Genomic DNA, 19021 nt, shown 5'->3' on the forward strand with positions numbered 1-19021 from the left:
CAAAAAATAAATACATCGGTTTCTGGATTGGGAGGAATTTCTACTTCGATTGAATATGAGGCTGTTGCTACTATAGCCAATTGTAATGGATCTTTCTTTTTATCACAAACCTTTTTTGTAATAGATAAAATTACGGATATGATTCCAGCAACAAATGTTAATTTAGAGCATTTAAAAAATCCAGAGTATGCTTGAGGATCCGGAATTTACACGGAGTTCCAAAATCGATGACCTTTTGGGTGCTGAAACCTTCTTTGAAATTGTTAAGGGTGAACAAATACGTTCATCTCTAAATTCGTTAATATTTCAAAATACTGTATTTGGTTATGTCGCTGGTGGCTATGTAAATACAAACAATCAGGAGCCATGTACTAATTTATGTACTTTAGTTTCTCGAAATGAGAATATAGAAAAAGTAATCGAAAAATTCTGGTTAGTGGAAAATATTAGTGAAGAAAATACTATTCTTAGTACAGAAGAAGTTTTGCGAGGCGCATTTTAAAGAAACCCACAATAGAAGTAAGGATGGTCGATATGTAATTAAAATGCCGATGAAAGAAGGTTTGTTGGGCGATTCTAAAGCCTTAGCCAACGTTAGACTTAACCAAACAGTTAAGCGATTGCATAAGAATCCCATGATGCAAAATTTATATAAGGAGTTTATTGAAGAATATGAAAGTTTGGGTCATATGGAAAAAGGGAATAATGACCTTTGTGAAGGATCTTATTATTTGTCGCATCATGGAGTTTACAAACCTGAAAACTCAACCACAAAATTAAGGGTTGTATTTAATGCCAGTGCCCCTAGTGCATCGGGACAAAGTTTAAACGATTTGCTTCTTGCCGGTGCAGTGAAAGAAAATATTTTTGAAATAATGACTAGATTTAGGACTTATAAATACACATTTATGGCAGATATTAAGAAGATCTACCGTCAAATATTAATTGATGAATCACAAAGAAATCTGCTAAAAATATTATACAAGGATAATATGAATGAGTTTCCAACTACTTATCGTCTTAACACTGTCACTTATGGCACAAAATCGGCTCCGTTCTTGGCCATTCGTTGTTTGAAGCAACTCGCTTTGGATGAAGCAACAAAAATTTCCGTTAGCTTCGCAAGTTACACTAACAGATGTGTATATGGATGATTTTGTCACGGGTGCTGCTACTTTAGAAGCAGCCCAGGATTTACAAAGGCAGTTAATACAAATGCTGTAAACTTATGGCATGGAGCTTCATAAATGGACTTCAAATTCATCTGAACTCATAAATAATAGCTCTGAGGAAACTAACCAACAGTATTTTCTCGTTGATCGACATTCTTCAGTAAAAGCTTTGGGTTTTAATTGGTAACCAAACGAAGATTATTTTCTTTTTAAGGTAGACTTAAAGATTAAGCCTTTCTACACTAAAAGAGACGTGTTATCAGTTATTGCTGGTTTGTATGATCCATTAGGTCTCGTTGATCCTGTTATCACAAAGGCAAAAATTATGGATCCAACAATTGAACTGGGAAGATACTCTCCTTCAGTAAATTCAACAAGAATGGTCACATTTTGTGACATCTTTGAAAGTCTTCGAAAATCTCAAAATTCCTAGGTATATCTTGACAGAATCTTATGAAAGAACTGTTATAGTAGGTTATGCTGACGCTTCTAAAGCTGCTTTCGGAGCGGTAGTTTATATGAAGTCTATTATGGAAGATGGCACAGCTGTCAATAAACTTATTGCCAGTAAATCAAAAGTCGCTCCCATTAAAGTAATTTCAATCCCTTGTTTGGAGTTGTCAGCGTGTCTCCTTCTCTCGCAGTTGATAGAAAGAAATCATTTTTCTCTTCAGATGCTAATCAGTGAAACAATCTGTTACACAGATTCAACAATTGCACTTGCCTCGATAAAAACACCTTCATATAAATTAAAAACTTTTGTTGCTACTCGGGTATCAAAGATACAAACTCTAACAGAAAACTCCCAGTGGAAACATATTTCTTCCCAACTTAATCCTGCAGATATAATATCTAGAGGTTTGAACCCTCATGAACTCTTAACCAAAGACTTATGGTGGTGTGGTCCTGACTGTTTGCCGGACACTAAAAAACATTCTAGTGTTGAACTTGATGAACCTGTAATTTCAGATGAACAATATCTGACTGAACTTAAATCACAATCAAATATTAGTTTATCTTCTGTAAACAATACTTCATTTCTTGAGGACTTTTTAGCCATAAGTAATGACTATTTAAAATTAATTCGTGTATTTAGTTTTCTTTGCAGGTTTTTATTCAATATTAAGAATAAAACAAAAACTACCGGTCCAATTCACAAATAGTGAATTGGAAAGAGAAAAAAGGAAATTAATGGAGATTATTCAGGTAAGTGAATTTTATAAAGAGATAAAAGTCCTAAAAAACTGAGAAACTTTGAAGAAGGATCCTATAAGTCACTTAAATGCTTTTTTAGATGCAGACAATTTGTTAAGAGTTGGTGGTAGATTGGTTCATGCAGATGTTAGTTACAATCATAAACATCAGAAAATACTGCCTAAAAAGCTCAAAATTACTACTCTAATTTTCCAGTATTATCACTTAAAGAACTTTCACGCAGGACATCAATCATTATTACATTTTGTTCGGCAAGAATTTTGGCCCATTGGAGGCAAAAATATTGCAAGAAAGGTCGTGCGCAACTGTATAACTTGTTTCAGGTGCAAACCTACTCCCTTAGACCAATTAATGGGGAATTTACCTCCAGAGCGAGTAAGTCCCAACCCTGTATTTTCTAACACAGGTGTAGACTTTTGCGGTCCATTTTTCATAACGTACAAAAATCAAAGAAAGGGTAATTTGCATAAGGTGTATGTAGCTATTTTCCTTTGCCTAGTAACTAAGGCTATACATCTTGAAATAGTTTTTGACTCAACATCACAAGCATTTATTGCTTGCCTGAAAAGCTCGTCGAGGGATATGCTCAACCTTATTTAGTGATAATAGTAAAACCTTTATAGGAGCCAACAAAGAATTGAAAAAACTCGCTTCACTTGTTAATTTTCCTGATGAAAATTTATCCAGGTTTTTGGCAATGGAAAATATCTCCTGGAAATTTCTTCCCCCTCGGGCCGCTAATTTCGGAGGACTCTGGGGTTAAGTCCTTCAAGCATCATCTAAAAAGAACTGTTGCTGATGCAAAATTATTTTATGAGGAATTTTTAACTGTTGTTACTCAAATAGAAGGCTTCCTAAACTCAAGACATATTTCACCTTTATTTTCTGATGCTTCAGACTTAGAACCATTAATTCCAGGCCATTTTTTAATAGGCAGGCCCATAAATTCTATCCCAGAGCCTTCGGTAATAAATGAACTAGACAGTAAACTAGCCCGTTGGCAAAGACTGACAAAAATAATAGAACAAATCTGGAAACGCTGGTCGATTGACTATCTAAATCATTTGCAAGACCGAAAAAAATGGCGGTTTTCAAAAAATAATATGGTTTTACTAAAGAAGGATAACCTTCCACCTTTTAAATGGTGTCTTGGAAGAAAAAGTTATTCCCTGACAGGACGGCTAAATACGTTTTGTAATTGTCAAAACTAAAAGTGGTCATTTTAAAAGACCAATCTCTAAAATTTGCCTCCTACCTATTCAGACTTGATTTTCTAATCTGTGCATAAAAAAACTATATATTGTTCTGTACATATTCAAATGTTTATTTTCTATTTTTACATATTTAATTGTACATTTATGGTTCATACTTATTTATATTTCTATGTCTTTTTTTATATATATTTTCATGTTTGAATTTGAAAAAAAAAAATATATTTTGTTATATATTGTTGATTATAACTTTGAATCTTGAATTGTAACTTCTGTTGCATAAACACGCAACGCGGGGCGGAGTGTTACCGCTTCGTTGGCGCTCTTTGTTAAAGAATGTTGCAACCATGCGCTGACTTGGCTTCAGCGATAAAATTTATTGTAACCCTCCTGACAGGGGATCAGCTCTTAAAAATCAGTTTCGTACTGAATCGTTGCGGGGTCGGTTGAACCTCGATCAAATAAAAAGTTGGCTTTCGAATTGTCGTTTGATTTTAAATAAGATTACAGTCCACTTATTAAAAAATTGAAATGAACCAGCTTAAACTTATAGTAAGTTCGTACCAAATAGCAAAATCAAGTAATAAATAAACACGCAATAGTATTATATATTATGCTTTAATATATATATACTTTACAAATAATTTAGGGTCCCAAATGGTTTCTTGCACCCGGGCCCCTTTACAAAGAAGGTCGGCTCTGGATAGACAACAAACTACAAATGTGTTATTCTGAGGTTTGTATCATAGAGATAATGCAAAATCTCAAGTTCGAATTTTTTGGAAATTACAATTTTTTCTCTTAGAATAATTCATAACCGAAAAAGTAAAAAATTATGGACCTTAATTTATTTTTGGTATCTTTTTGAAGAATAACAAATAACCTACAAGTAACCTTTGAGCAATAAAGACATTTTGCTTTATTTTAATTTTTGGAAGCCTTGAATCATTCAATATACATACTTACATTAAAAGCCCATAATGAATCAAATGCACATTTTCAAGCCAACTTTTGCACAAAAATTAATGGGAAAAAAACCCCACATATATAATTTACTAATGGAAAGTCACTAAGTGGCACTGAAATATAATTAACAAATTAAACAAGTAATCATGTGCAGAAAAGCAAGGATGAGCTGAAGTTACTGTTAAAAACATGACAATTATTTCCAAAAAAAAAAAAAAAAAAATTCTCCATATCTAAACAAACAAAAGGAGTTGAAAGAAGAATCAAGTAAATGAAAAGGATATATTTTCGCCATTCTATCAATATGTCAAACTGAGATAAAAAAAAAACCTTTTTCACTGATCTCCGAATTCATTAAATCTGTTAAATATTGAAAGACCCAACATCACTAAGAAAATACAGTCAATAATCAGGCAGACCTAGTATGGTGAAACATTTTTTCCCCCCATCAGAATTAAATGGTATGGTTACATAAAAAAAATAATAATAAAGCACTTTTAAGGTCCTTATTTCAGGATTAAAAAAATTAAGCAGTTTTTAAGGACTTTTAATGATGGTATGCACACACAGCTCAAAACTTTTATTCTTCAGGAATCAGATTTTATCATGTTTTAACAATTTTTGTTTTTTCTCATGTTGACTTATAGCCCCCCCCCCCGTGAGATATCTCTGTAGGTACAAAGGTTTGTCCAGATTGACAGAGCAATATGCAGCATAAACCACTTAATTAGGCAGGAAGTTGCTATTTGATATTAGAGCAAAGAACCACTATGAACTTTTAAAATCAAACTTCAATTAGAAGTTTAATTAAAAAATAAAAACAGAATTTCAATGAGTTTCAGCCATAACAAATTATTGTACAAAAATTATTTTTACACCATTTTAAAAATTAACAAATGCAGTCTTTCATTTAAATCAATTTTTTTTTAAAATGAATGCTTTAGAATGAAGTTAATATAAACTAATTTAAAATAAAAATCAGGAAATTAAGATTTAATTTAATTTTAAAATATTATTATTATTATTATATAATGTAAGCACAATTTTTGAAGTAGATGGCAGTTTCGAAGACAGCGAAGACACTTTGCATTTTTAAATTTGCTTTAATTCATCCCATTCATCATATCCTTTCACTCGAAGCATGGGAACCGCTGACTAAAGCATTTTACAAAGCGTCTCTTGAATTAATTAAATAGAAAAAGTGGAATGGGATCACGAAATAAGAGAATATTTTAGAATGAAGTTATTATGGGCTAAATTAAGATAAAACCTTGGTAATTAATTAGAATTGAAATTAAGAGCTTAAAATATATATATATATATGAAACTATATCTCTTCTTTCCAGAGTTATATTATATAAAATACAACTCTCATTGTAGGATATATTACAACATTTTGGGCCATTTTATTGCAATTATAAAAATGCAAATGACTATTTTCACAACAATTTTTCTTGGGCTCCCCTTCCCCTTTTAAAAAGTTTGCTGGGAAATGGTAAATAGTAATTTTGTTTTGAAAATTAATTGACATTAAATTTTAAAGTCCAGCTAAATTATTTAAGGGAAAAATTAAGTAATGTAGTCATTAAAAGTTTTTTCCAGAGTCATAAGAACATGCAAAGAAATTTTTCAATGTATTCATTGTTTTAATACATCTTGAAAGATGGCAGAATTCATTTCTTCAACATTTCAACTATTTTCAATGAAGTATACTTAAATAAATCTTTAATTGTTTTCACTTCATATGCAATAATGAAGTGATATTTGCTTAATATTCAGTCATTTGCCTCTCAATTTGCACTATTATAGAAAAAAAGTAAAATGTAATCAATTGCATTTTTGCTCAAAAGAGAGAGATCAACATATTGAAATTTAGATTAGTAATGCTCTTCTACATACTTGCAACATTGTAAAGATTTTAATATTAGCATAAAAAGGAAAACAATGTATTAAAATATTATACTTACTATAGCTGATATTATATAAATGTACCCTTTTTAATCTCATTCAGTAACCAATAAAATATTGTTACGGCAATTTCGTACACCTTTCTATGAGATTAATGTTAATTTGGGGATTAATAAATTTATTAAAATAGTGATCTTTTTAATACATTATTTCATATTTTCATTTGATCTAAATTGAAAGTTAATTTTATTATTCTGATTCTGTTTTAAAGTCAATATTTTTAATTTATCCAATACCAAATTTTAAATTTACTGCCTTCGCTAAAAAATTTTGCCTATCACTTTTTTTTTCTTTACTGAAACTAGATTTGCCTTCAGTAGGAAATCATAGTGATGATTAATGATAGAACATGCATGCAAGAAAAATACCAAACTAGTTCCATACTTTGCACAATAATCCTAATTAAATGGAATATTATTTTGTTCTAGTCTCACAAAAGTAATTCTAGCAATGTAATCTTTATTTAAATTCTGATAATTCAAAATTTTCATTTCCACTTCCATTATCAACAAACCTCAAGTATAAGACTTTTCAAAACACATTTCTTGAAATATCTTTTTGTTTGCAACAGATTGAGAACAAGCAGCAATTCTATTTTATAGTTCATTTTTCATAAATTTCATGCCTCCAAGATTTTTAAAAATAAATTAAATGAATCAGCTTAACATTGAAATTTAAAATTGCAAACATTTCCAGTTTTCTTTAACATATATTTATTAATTTCTTTACATATATTTATTAAAAACTACACGATAAGCAAATCCATACTGTAGAAAACAATGTTCTCTTTTAATGACTCAAAACAAATCGTCCTTTTAAGATTCTTCGCATCAAAACTGCCCGGCCACCAGGAGTCGAAAGTCTTTTTTCCCATCCATGTGTCCTCACACGTTTTCTTTCACTCGGCCGAGGAAAATGCTTTCTCACATGCGTTCTGATTTGTTCTATATTTCGACCTCCCAGCACTGTTTCTAATTGCAAAAAGTTGGTTGGTTTCCATACTGAGGAAAAACTAGAAAAATATTTAAATTGTAATGAATTGTTAATTTTTAAAATTAATAAACAATTTGGGGTTTTTTTACAAATATATATTTTTAAATATTGATTAAATATAAAAATTACTACAAACATATTTACATTGCATACAAAATGCAATATGCATTGCTAGATATTGTATTTCATAAAGTATATATTGCAACATGAAAATCAGTTATCCACAAGCAGGTCTAACATGTATATTTGAAGACTTTTCAAGAAAATATACTAATATGAAGGATGTTACAAACTATATTTCAATGTGTAAAAGGCTATAAGAAGAAATATTTGCCAGTTGAATTGGCAGTTAACAGAGCAGATGAACTCAAAGATTTTTCATCTCCGTGCCTAATAATTTATCCAATCATCGTTAAAAAGATAAAAAGAAGATATGTGTTATATACAAGAGCAGCTAGATTACAAAAGAAAAGTGAAAACAAAATTATTTCAAGTGCAAAAAAGCAAAACAGAACCATTGGCTGAAAAAAAAAAAAAAAATTGTTTGCACTTTGTATATCAGAGTAAATAGGTAATCATTTTAAAGCAATTAATTAAAAAAATCAATCTATTTATATCTGAAGAACCAGTATCATATAAATCATGTAAGATTAAAATATCAACTAATTTTTTTTCAAAAGATAAAATGTATTTTAAAAATTAATTTGTTTAAAATACAAATACAAAATAATAAATCTAAATTAATTTAGAAATATATGACACACAAAAATTACATAACATGGATCTAAGTGACCTATTTCTGACAATAAAATTTATTTTCAAAACAATTATTTAAAAATATTCATTCTACCAAATCTTTCATAGCAAATATAAATATTTCTCATTGTTTTTAAAATCAAAACAGTAAGGTTAACATATTTATCAATCCTTTTTTACTGATCTTTCAGCATACAAATTGGTCTATCACAGAGTGAAATTGTAACATTAGTAATCAAAAAAAGCACCGAAAAAAAGGAAATCCAGTCAGTCATCATGACTATTGCTATGATATGCAGTGGATTAAATCTTGTTCACTTTTCATGCTTCTAATAATGAATTACATAATAAAAAATTAAAAAATAAATACACAACATAAAAAATTCACTGATAATATTAAAAAAAATAGCATCATCATGAAAATTAAAATTATGGATGTTAATATATTTAAAAACAACATGTTTAAATCAAATGAGTTTATGTATGTAACCAAAAAGGAAAGTATGATAGCATAAGGGAAAATAGTTAAAAGTGAAATCATGTGTCAGAGTAAATCATTTAATATGATGAAAAAAATGACAAAAAATTATTTGAATACGCAATCATAATAGTTTTAAAATATGATAAGAAACTTTTTTAATATATGCTACAAAATAAATAAGAATTTATAATATTACTGCCATTAATACAAATTCTTCAGATGTTCAGCTTTATTAAAGATTTTTGAATACATGTCTTTAACATAACTGGTATAGAAATGAGGCTTTGTACAATGGAATCTTTTTTAATTCAAAGATTAATTACACAATTTCAACGAGCTGTTAGGTTAGCAGCAACTGAAATATAATGTTATTTTAAACCAATTATTCAAATCCCTGTGCTTGTCAAGAGATCAAAGTATGCTTTAGACCTACCATTCCAAAATTTGTTTAGCAAAGTTAATATGGATATACATTTATATTTTTAAAAAAGGTAGATATTTTCATGTTCCGAACATAAATAATACGACTAAAGGTACAATTTCAAATTCACTGAAAAATTCTAAATGATATTCTGAACTTGTAAGATAAGACAAAAAGTTATATAATAAACACAATTCATTATATTCATTAAAATTACTATTAATAAAGATTCATTTACACACAATGTGAATCTGACAAAAAAGAAGAAAAGTTTGTCACTTTCCACACAAAAATATACAGAAAAATTTTAGAAGACAAACCTTGTAAATAAATTCCAACTTCGCATAGTAAAAGCCATGAAATACAAGATATTTTTCAAAATTTTTAAACGTAAGTATTAAATTATATATACATATGTATATAAAACTTAATTATGCAAATAAAAATAAATGATGCGAAAAAACTCAAAAACATAACAATTCAAATTTACAAATATTACAAATAAAACTAAGATGAGTTGAGTTGATTGTCTCTTCCCTATAAACAAGTAGTTTTTAATATATTAATGTCACGTGATAGAGGTAAAAATGCAAATTGTATATACGAAGGTACAATCGTCAAACTCAATATATTTACAATTCAGTGTAACTTTTATACTAAAGTTATACCTGGCCTCCGATAGATAGAATGTCGAGTTATATTGGGGAAGGGAAACACTAGTGCGAAAAAACCACAAACTTATAGCTTAAAAAGAAAAAAGCAATTTCGTTGCAAGCAAGCATAGTAACATCTTTGCGGTTGGTGATGAAAATGGAGATGTTTGTAGAGGAGACCCTGTTCAGATGTTGTTCTCGTCACCTAGTCAGGGTTTAATCTAATGAAGTCCATTCCAAATTAGCCTCCTAATGCTTTTAAGTAGGAATCATACTAACTAAATAAAATTTTACTTACAGTTACAATACTGTTCGATTGTAGCTGTAAATACGAACGAGTTTCTTTATTAATTTGGAAAGATCATTTTAAAATCCCTTATATTCACATTTAGATTAGAACTATTCTCTCTGTAGATGGTAGAATGAAATAAAGATTATTTATTAGCATATTTATTAAAACCTTTGAAGTAGAGCTAAATACTATTAGATATAAGGAAGACTACTTTTATTCTGTACCGTCACTATTTTCGGTCTTTATTAACAAAAAAGTATCATAATGGTACATTACATCATTTAGTTTCAGCATCATAACGTCATATAAAATATAGCTAACTGGTTCTCAATTAATTTCTATCAACTATCTCATTACAAATACGTATTGGCTGTTTTTTTAAATCCTGTTAGAAATTTTTATACAATACAAGAGTGGTCTTCATTTTATCTTCATGGTCCTTCTAATTTTCATGTGTGCAAAACTTGAAGTAAATAAAAGCTTCAATATGATTCATAGCACCCTGAAATTATAAACACAATCATTTTACACCAAAATACAATAATGCATTAATAGTTAATAAAGTAAGTTTAATTCAGAGATAGAATGCTACTAATGTAAAAATTTGTTCAGAGGATAGAGTGAAGAATATTCTTTTGCTCTTCTTATACCCACGCTTGTTCAAAAGTATTGTTATTTTGATTCTTTTTTCATTATAAGTTACCCCCCCCCCTTCCTATTTTACATACTTCCTGCAAATAATTCTGGTTTGAAAACAAATATTCTGTTTAGTTTCATAATTTTTTTTTACAGACGCATATATTATTCGTAGTATATTCATCAAACTGTTCAAAAAATTCAAAAACGAATGAATCAGTAGAATTAGAGAAACTCTAATATGAGATTCTCTAATTCTACTGATTCAGACGTTTTTTACATGTTAACTGTTATCTCAGGGGCTGTGACTATTACAATTCTTGCAAAAGAAGAAAGCCTATATGTAGATTAGAGATTTTGAAAATCGAAAATACTTTTCATCTGTAAAATCGTTTTTTAAATAAAAATCTTGCTTCAGTTTCTTAGCTTACTCAAACTTCATTAACCTCATTAACAAAATTCGATTTCGAAATATACATGTCTTTTGTTTCTTTGATCTATCTTAGAGAAGAAAAAAAATTATTTTCTGTTTTTATTTAAATTTCTCGAAAAACGAATTTTTTGAAAAAATAAAAATTAGCATTAATATTAATTTTAAAAACATTTTTATTTTTCATCTAATTTTAGTAAACTTTTAAAATATTAATACAAAGTTTTTCCAAAATTAAATAATAAATACATTACATATTACAATGTAATTTTCTTTATCTGTCAATGCAATTCAGTAATAGTCCAGATAATGTTTTAAATCTTTACCCGATCCCGAAATAATAACATCTGTTGAATAAAAAAATCACGAAATACTACTTTCTCAAACGCATTTCGAAAATATACTTTCTTTAAACATTTAGCTAAGAATTTTACTTTAATTATCTTCAGTACTACATTCTTTAATATAAATCGTTATGCTCATTAAATTTTTGATTATAAAACATTATTTTGAATTTTTTATAGTAATACTAAGAGAGATTTTTTAAAAAAGAAATTTGATTAAATTTTGGAAGAATTTTTCACATTATGTTTTCAAAACTTAGACATTCTTGTTTTGTATTAAATAACCGAAAAAGAATTTGGAATAAATAAACATCCCAAAAATATCTTTGTTTTGCAACTCATATTTACTAATTTTTTTTTTAAATACAGCTTTTAAAAATTTGTCAAATCACTAAAATGCATCATATATTAAGATTTCAAAATTTTATTTCTATTAAAGCAATTCGATAGATGAAATAACATGTTTTTAAAATTTCATTTAATACTGAAAAAAAGAAAAATAAATGAAATGTGAGATAATATCACAAAGAGAAACACATTACGAAAATAATGATTAAATTTTAAACATTTTATTGAATTTTAATAATCATATTTTCAATTAATATAACCCAAACGACATTTTAGAAATTTTATTGAAAAACAGATTTTAATACATTCATTTTCAAATATTAACAGCTTCAGAAACACTTTATATATAGCTAAGAATTCAGTCAATACGTAAATAAATATAATATGATTTTAAACTAAATTATCAAATTAAATGAAAAATTTGGCATGGTAAGAAAATTTTGGTAAACATGGTAATGAAAATTCTCACATTACGAAATAATAATTTCATAATAGTTTAAAGTTAAATAAATTATTTCATGGAAAATAAATAGAATGTTTTTGTTTTATAAGATATGCGAAAGTCTTCGGGCCGGATTCAGTTATTCTTTCTTTTAGATTCTTTGGCTATTAACTTAATATTTATTTCTAATTTGGTTTGTTTTTTAAGATGATAATTAAGCTTTACAAATTCTCCATAATATAAGAAAACATTGAAAATGGATCATATTTTCTTAAGAATAAAAGAGTTAGTTTCAACCAAATACTAACAATATACATACATCATTTACCTGAAATAATTTTTTTGAGAAATATGTTACTTAATGATGCTCATCATGATAGGGGTCGAAAACAGTTTACAAATAAACAAACTTAACAAATATCACTTCAATTCGATTTGAAATGATTTTTTAATTTAATGAAACACATCGTATACATTTTTTTCTTTCTCTCATCTATTTTAATTCTTTCATGAGTCTGGATTTTAATAAACACTCTGCGAGCCTGATGAAGCTACTCTTTTTTTGTCAACTGTGCGTCTATTAATGACATCCTGAAGTCTAAATGAGTTTTAGGTTTTTCTTTATGGAAAATTCGTCGTCTAATAAATAATATAGGCATTATTTACAATTATATTTATTAAATATCAAAACATGTATATTCATCATTTACGAGATTTTCTTCCAATGTTATGACATTTTCTGTATTTGTCCGCTAAATCTACTCCACCCATATGCTTATTATATTCCACAATAGCCTTTGAGCAGGTTACAAAGCACACATTTCCACCTGTTCTACATTTTATGGATGTAATTTCGTTCTTAAGAAAGAAATTTATTTTTAATTCGTTCTTCGTTGTTTAGAAAGAAGAAAATCTTTTTTGTCCTTCCAAACAGTGCATGTTACGTTTAGCGCTTCAATACATTCATACATTCGATACATTTTTCAGAAGTTTCTATTTAAATTTGGAGGAAGGAATTTTCGATTTGTGTTCCCTATTCTAGCTCTATAGAGTTAGAGCTGAAACAAATCCTTCATTAGCATAACACTCGTATAAAATATATCAAGGAATATATGGTGTCCTTTGGAAATATTTATAGTTAAGAAGATTACTACACAATAACCAAGTCCATTTTCACTTCTTGATAATTTATCTTTGTTTTTCCCACGGTATCAAAGAAAAAGAGCACTTAACTCACATTTTAATGCCTTTTTTCCCTTCTCCTACGGCTTATTAGGGATATATTACACTATGCTCAATCTACCCTTGTACTTCGCATAGCTTCACCTAGAGATAAATAAGTATGATTTAAACTACTTTTGAAAATTTGACCGCACACATGAAAAGACCCAGTTTCTGTATCATATAAAATGAGGAATCATCTTTAGAAATTTCATTTTCTCGATCTGAGAGATGGAAGAATTTAGACATGTTAAAAATCTACCCTTTGTCATCATCCACTTCACTTTATCGTTTCCTAGCATAGGATTGAAGGATCAATAATTTTATATTCTTGGCAGCTTACCAATTCCCATAATATTATGGCTGTAAAATTGAAAAGATCAGCGATGTCCGTAACTGGCTCCCATCGCCATTTTTTGTTACCAGTTGGTTCCCATTCATTTGATGTTGCAAATTGCACAAACTCCGCATATTTGTTTGTTTTCACGAATTTTTTACACATATCATTCGTGAAAGGCGATTTAAAATAATCTCTGGCGTCAGGTGAAACAGATAAATTATATTTAGAGTCATCACAAAATTTTTCATAGTTTACGATATCAATCCGACAATTCTCAGCACATTCTGTGAAAGAAGGGTTGAAATAGCCCCAGACATTATTTGGTGATTTTTCGTCTCTCTCTTTCTCATTCATTTGATTTTAGTCAATTTTATCTGCTGATTCTTTGTTAAAAATAAACGAAAAATCAGCTAAAGTACCATTTTTTGGCCAAGCACACTCTTTGACATTGAAAATCATCATGACAGATTATTATCACTTTCATTAGAAGCAAGTAAAATTACTTTGAGTTCTTCTTCAGTGAGTTCATATTTTCTTTTACTCATAATAAAGAAATAACAAGTGTTTAAATACAAAAATTATTTTCACAACACAAATGCTGATTTAAAGCACGTAAAAGTCGGCTATGAATTGCTACTTTTTAGAAGTAATTCACAGCCGATGAGATTTTCAGAATGGGATTGGTACAAGGAACTCAGCATTTTTATAGCTTATCTCACTCTATGAAGGGGGGAAAAATCCACAATCTTTTTTTGAGTCTTTTAATGCTATTTCAGTCGTAGTTCTACTCAGCAATCAAAAATTCTGAAAGCCTTTTGATGACAGAATAAGATGCTGAGAATATAAAATGAGTTCCTTTCAAATAACAAGATTCGCTTTACATTCCGTGAGAAAAATTGTTACGCGAATAGGTTGTAATAATATTGTAATAGTTTTTCTTTCTATTATTACAATAGTTTAAATATTGAAAACATCTGATACTTATCTGAAAAATAAAGAGCGTGTCGTTATCTCATCATTAACAGAGCACTTAAGTGGAAAAATTTCATTTGGTATTTTGAACTTTCCTATTTTGAGATAACAATACATGAAAATGGAAACAAAAATCCTTTGAAAACATTAAAAAAAAAAAAAAAATAAATAAAAGACGCAAACAACCTATTTAGTGAATGCCACCCCGACTCTTACCGCCTTAAGACACATGGGATCGGCTGCCTTGGATGTTAAGACAAAATTCTCAAAGTGTCTGATTTTAAGTATCACATCCGTTTTAAAGAAACACTAAGTATATTTTGGGACAGATCTAGTAATTTTGCACCGCGGTTAGACGACGAGGATGATATTTGAACTGGAGATCCTTTTTCCAAACTTTCACACTACAAAGCAGGAAGACATTTAGCTCCGACGGACCATACTCGCCTGAAAACCGGTTCTTCGGTGGAATCGTATCTCGAACCTGGAACCCTCCTGTCCCGTAACCGAAAGCATATTACCCTGCCACCTAATCTGGTCGATAGGCAATGCCGTTTTTTCCTAAAAGGACGTCTCGAGCAAATACCAAAACTGCGCCCTTTCCCCTCTCTCTTTAGATATATAATTGAAACTTGACCCTGACTTTTGTCTGGCCCTTTATACCTAGGAGTGCAAAGATTAAAAAAGCATTTGCACCTAAATAATAATATAAAAAATATTTTGAAATTGATATGATTTAAACATTATAAATGACTTTACAGTGATTGCTATATATGACCAGCCCTTGAATAGAATATGTGTCATAAGAATATTTCAAAAATTGTTAAAAAACAAATATTATAAATCAGTTTAGAGGTTCCATGTTAAATTTACGCGAAGACTTTTCTCCGTTCTAATTTAAATAAGGCCTAAATAAAAGAATCAAATAGTTAATATAGAGCTTTTGAAACATTAGAGAAATACATTAAAAATTATTTATATTTATTTTATACTTAAAATATATAGAATGGGTGCAAATTTAAATTTATCACTAATAATGCTTAATAATATATCTAGACCCTGAGACAAAGTTATAATGCACTATATGAAATAAAAAGGTTAAAATTACACAAAAACTGAAAGATCTGATTCAAAGATGAATTAAAATGAACATATTATTAATTTGCCTTTGTCTTGTAAAATACACTTAGTTACAATTTTAGTAAAAAAATATTTATATACATTCATAAAAAATATTATTTCCGAAAAATTTTGGAGGTGTTAAATGTTGAAAATATTACAAATCCCCCTTTCTCATTTTTATCAACACAAAAGTGTTCATGATTACGTTGAAGTTCGTTCACGCTCACACTCAAAAGAACTAAGTCTCGGGCTTTTTCTTTCTTCCTTTTCTTTGTCGTTCCGAGACCGTGAGATAATGAAACAAAGGCATTAGATATATAAAAGAGCTTTCGCAGCTTGCACTTGGTATTGCTATTGTCTAAAATGTCAGCAGAGCTGCTTCTCATAATGTAAAAGTAAAGAATTAAATTTAAGAACGTGTGTGCATGGTAAAAATATTCAATTGATGTTTGGTTATTATATCTATACCATCTTAAATTATAGTATAGATATTTTTTGCTTATAATTTATATGATAGGTCTTTTTAATTTTAATGAAGCTATACTGGGTTTTTTTCGTATTCAAAAGCATTAATCCACATTCCAAAAGATTAGCCGTTTGGAATACTTTTAATATATTTTGCTGGTTAATAGAGCTTTCAATGAATGAAAATAAATGTAATCTGCTGGCTCATCAACATTCAGCCTGGTGACGCGTAATTCTCTTGATATTCCAAATAAGAAAAGTTAGGAAATTTATTTTTATATGAGTGCTTTCCATTCATTATTTTACTTTGAGATATATACTAAGTCGACAATTTATTATGACTGCCTTTTTAAAGCGATGTTGGACCCTCTTTTGTCCTAAATACTGCATGAATTCTTCTTGGCATGGATCTATGAGTTGTTAATAGGTGGTATGAGGAATTTGAGACCATATCCGATATACCGCACTTTCGGATTCTTTAAGTTTTGATGGTACTGCATCCAGCTGCCTAATGACCGTTAGAACTCATTCCCCATTTTCTCAAATGGATTGCTATTGAGATTATGTCGGCCAACTAAGTGAGTTAAAATCTCTTCGGAGAACTCCAGATTTATGATAGTGATGGATACTCCTGCTGGAAATATCCATCCACTTCAGGGTGTACTATTAACATAACATGATGTACTTCATCTTCTATAACACTTAAATATACTTCGACATTCAGACGCTGTTCCGCAGTAATCAAAGGATATATACAATGTCAAGAAAACGTTCCCCAAACCATAATATTGTTTGCACTAGCTTCAAGTGTTGTAGCAATGCAGTTGGGATCCATGCTTTCGTGTTATTTTCTCCATATTCGCAGTCTGTCATCTTGCATGATATGATTGAAATCTCATTGGACTATATGACACTTTTCTAATTATCTACTGTCCAATCTTTGTTAAATGGAGACGTCTGCTTTTGTTCAAGACATACAATAAACGCTTTCGAACAGGTCATCGGCTTCTCTATCACTGTACGGTATACTGTTTCAAAGATCTTCGCAGTTACCCCCTGATTAAGATTTGATGCACTGTAACTCTTCTGTTGCATTGGACAATTATGGCAAGTCTTCTTTCAGATCAAGCGTTCAATAACCTGCGACGACCACAAGCCATACATAGAGATTTGATTTTCTGCTTGGTAGTTCATTTTCTGTAAACATTAATAACTGCTGTCCTCGACAACTTTCAAGAGTGCAGCCGTTTAGCTGATACTCGTTCTGACGCTTTGAGCCCTTACAATCATCAAGCATTCAGACTCAGTTAAATTATGTTTTTTGCCCATTCCTTCCCATATAATATGGTGCAATTGATGCTTCACTTCTCCTGCATTCCCTTTTTACAACTCATTCATCCTTTAATGGCAACAACGCGAAGTTAAGGCCTTTCTGTAAATAAGTATCAAGTTCTCATAATAATTTAGCCATTCACTGTATATCTCAGTTCTAGCAATCATAAATATATTTTCTAAGATTCATGATTCGATCTTCAGGAACGTAGACTTCTATTTTACCACTCAAACATCAGAAGAATAAAAAACAAACCTTATTTCTGAAACAAAAGATCCTCATTTAAAGATTTTGAAACCTATACTATTTCTAGCTATGCTGTAAATGTGTGTTTATTGCTTTCGCATGAATGAGAAGGCAAACCTATTTATTTTCACATAAATCCAGAAGACTTAAAATCTTTATTCTTTGCTTTTCATGTAAAATAAAAAAAAGTATATAATCTAATGAGAGTTTTGTTATAATTTATTACGTTTAACACATAAAATAACTGAAGCTAGTAACCGTAAGTTTCTAAATAACCTTTATTTCGAAAGAGAGAGCCTTTCTAAATAACCTAATTAGAGAGAGCCATTTCCTTTAAAAGCTTTAAATTTTTTTTCAGTTTTTTTGAAAGCCTTTAATTTTTTTCCATTTGGGGATAAAAGCTTATTAGTTTTCTTTTAAAAACAACTACTTGATATCTTCATTTTGCGCCTCTTGGTATTCCCACCAAGTGCTTGTCTGTTCCACCAAAGTTACGCCACTGCCCTTCTACGATGAAGTCTGTCATCTAATAATAAGCGAGGTTAGAGTCTATTAAATAAGAGCCTACCTTTTTACAGTTATAGTCGCACCATCATTCCCCACTTGTCAATGATTTTGAAAGAAGAAAACAAATGATGTTCATGACGTAAAATTGTTTTCGTCTCTTCATTATATTTGGCTTTGAAAAGCGCCATGCACATTCTACCGTTTCGTTTTCATGATACCTGTTATATTTATAACACGTCAACAAGACAGTATTTATTTTATAGAATAACTAATATTTAATCAAGTTAGGAACTATTTTTGGGTACATTTTTAACAAATATTTGAAAAAAAATAAGATTTATTTCCTATCTGACAAGAATTATACCGATTGTAAAGTTGTAGTAATTCACGATCCTTATAAACTTGCAAATTCTAGTCATCTTTGGATGCTTACATTTTGGCTTTTTCATTAGGTTTTTAACAATTGTTTTATGAATTAGAGCATCTG

The 19021-nt window shown here is 29.4% G+C and overlaps 1 protein-coding gene across 1 annotated transcript; it reads left to right on the plus strand.

The window, feature by feature from the left end:
* The first annotated feature begins 545 nt into the window (after positions 1-545).
* LOC129962347 (uncharacterized) lies at positions 546-1154 on the plus strand. Its single transcript, XM_056076094.1, has one exon. The coding sequence runs from the start codon at positions 546-548 to the stop codon at positions 1152-1154; it is 609 nt and encodes a 202-aa protein (XP_055932069.1).
* The last annotated feature ends 17867 nt before the right edge of the window (positions 1155-19021 follow it).

The sequence above is a fragment of the Argiope bruennichi genome, chromosome 2, assembly GCF_947563725.1.
Source record: "Argiope bruennichi chromosome 2, qqArgBrue1.1, whole genome shotgun sequence".
Classification (NCBI taxonomy): domain Eukaryota; kingdom Metazoa; phylum Arthropoda; class Arachnida; order Araneae; family Araneidae; genus Argiope; species Argiope bruennichi.

Excerpts from the sequence above, each read along its gene's own strand:
- LOC129962347 (XM_056076094.1), top strand. The coding sequence starts at position 546 with ATGCCGATGAAAGAAGGTTTGTTGGGCGATTCTAAAGCCTTAGCCAAC.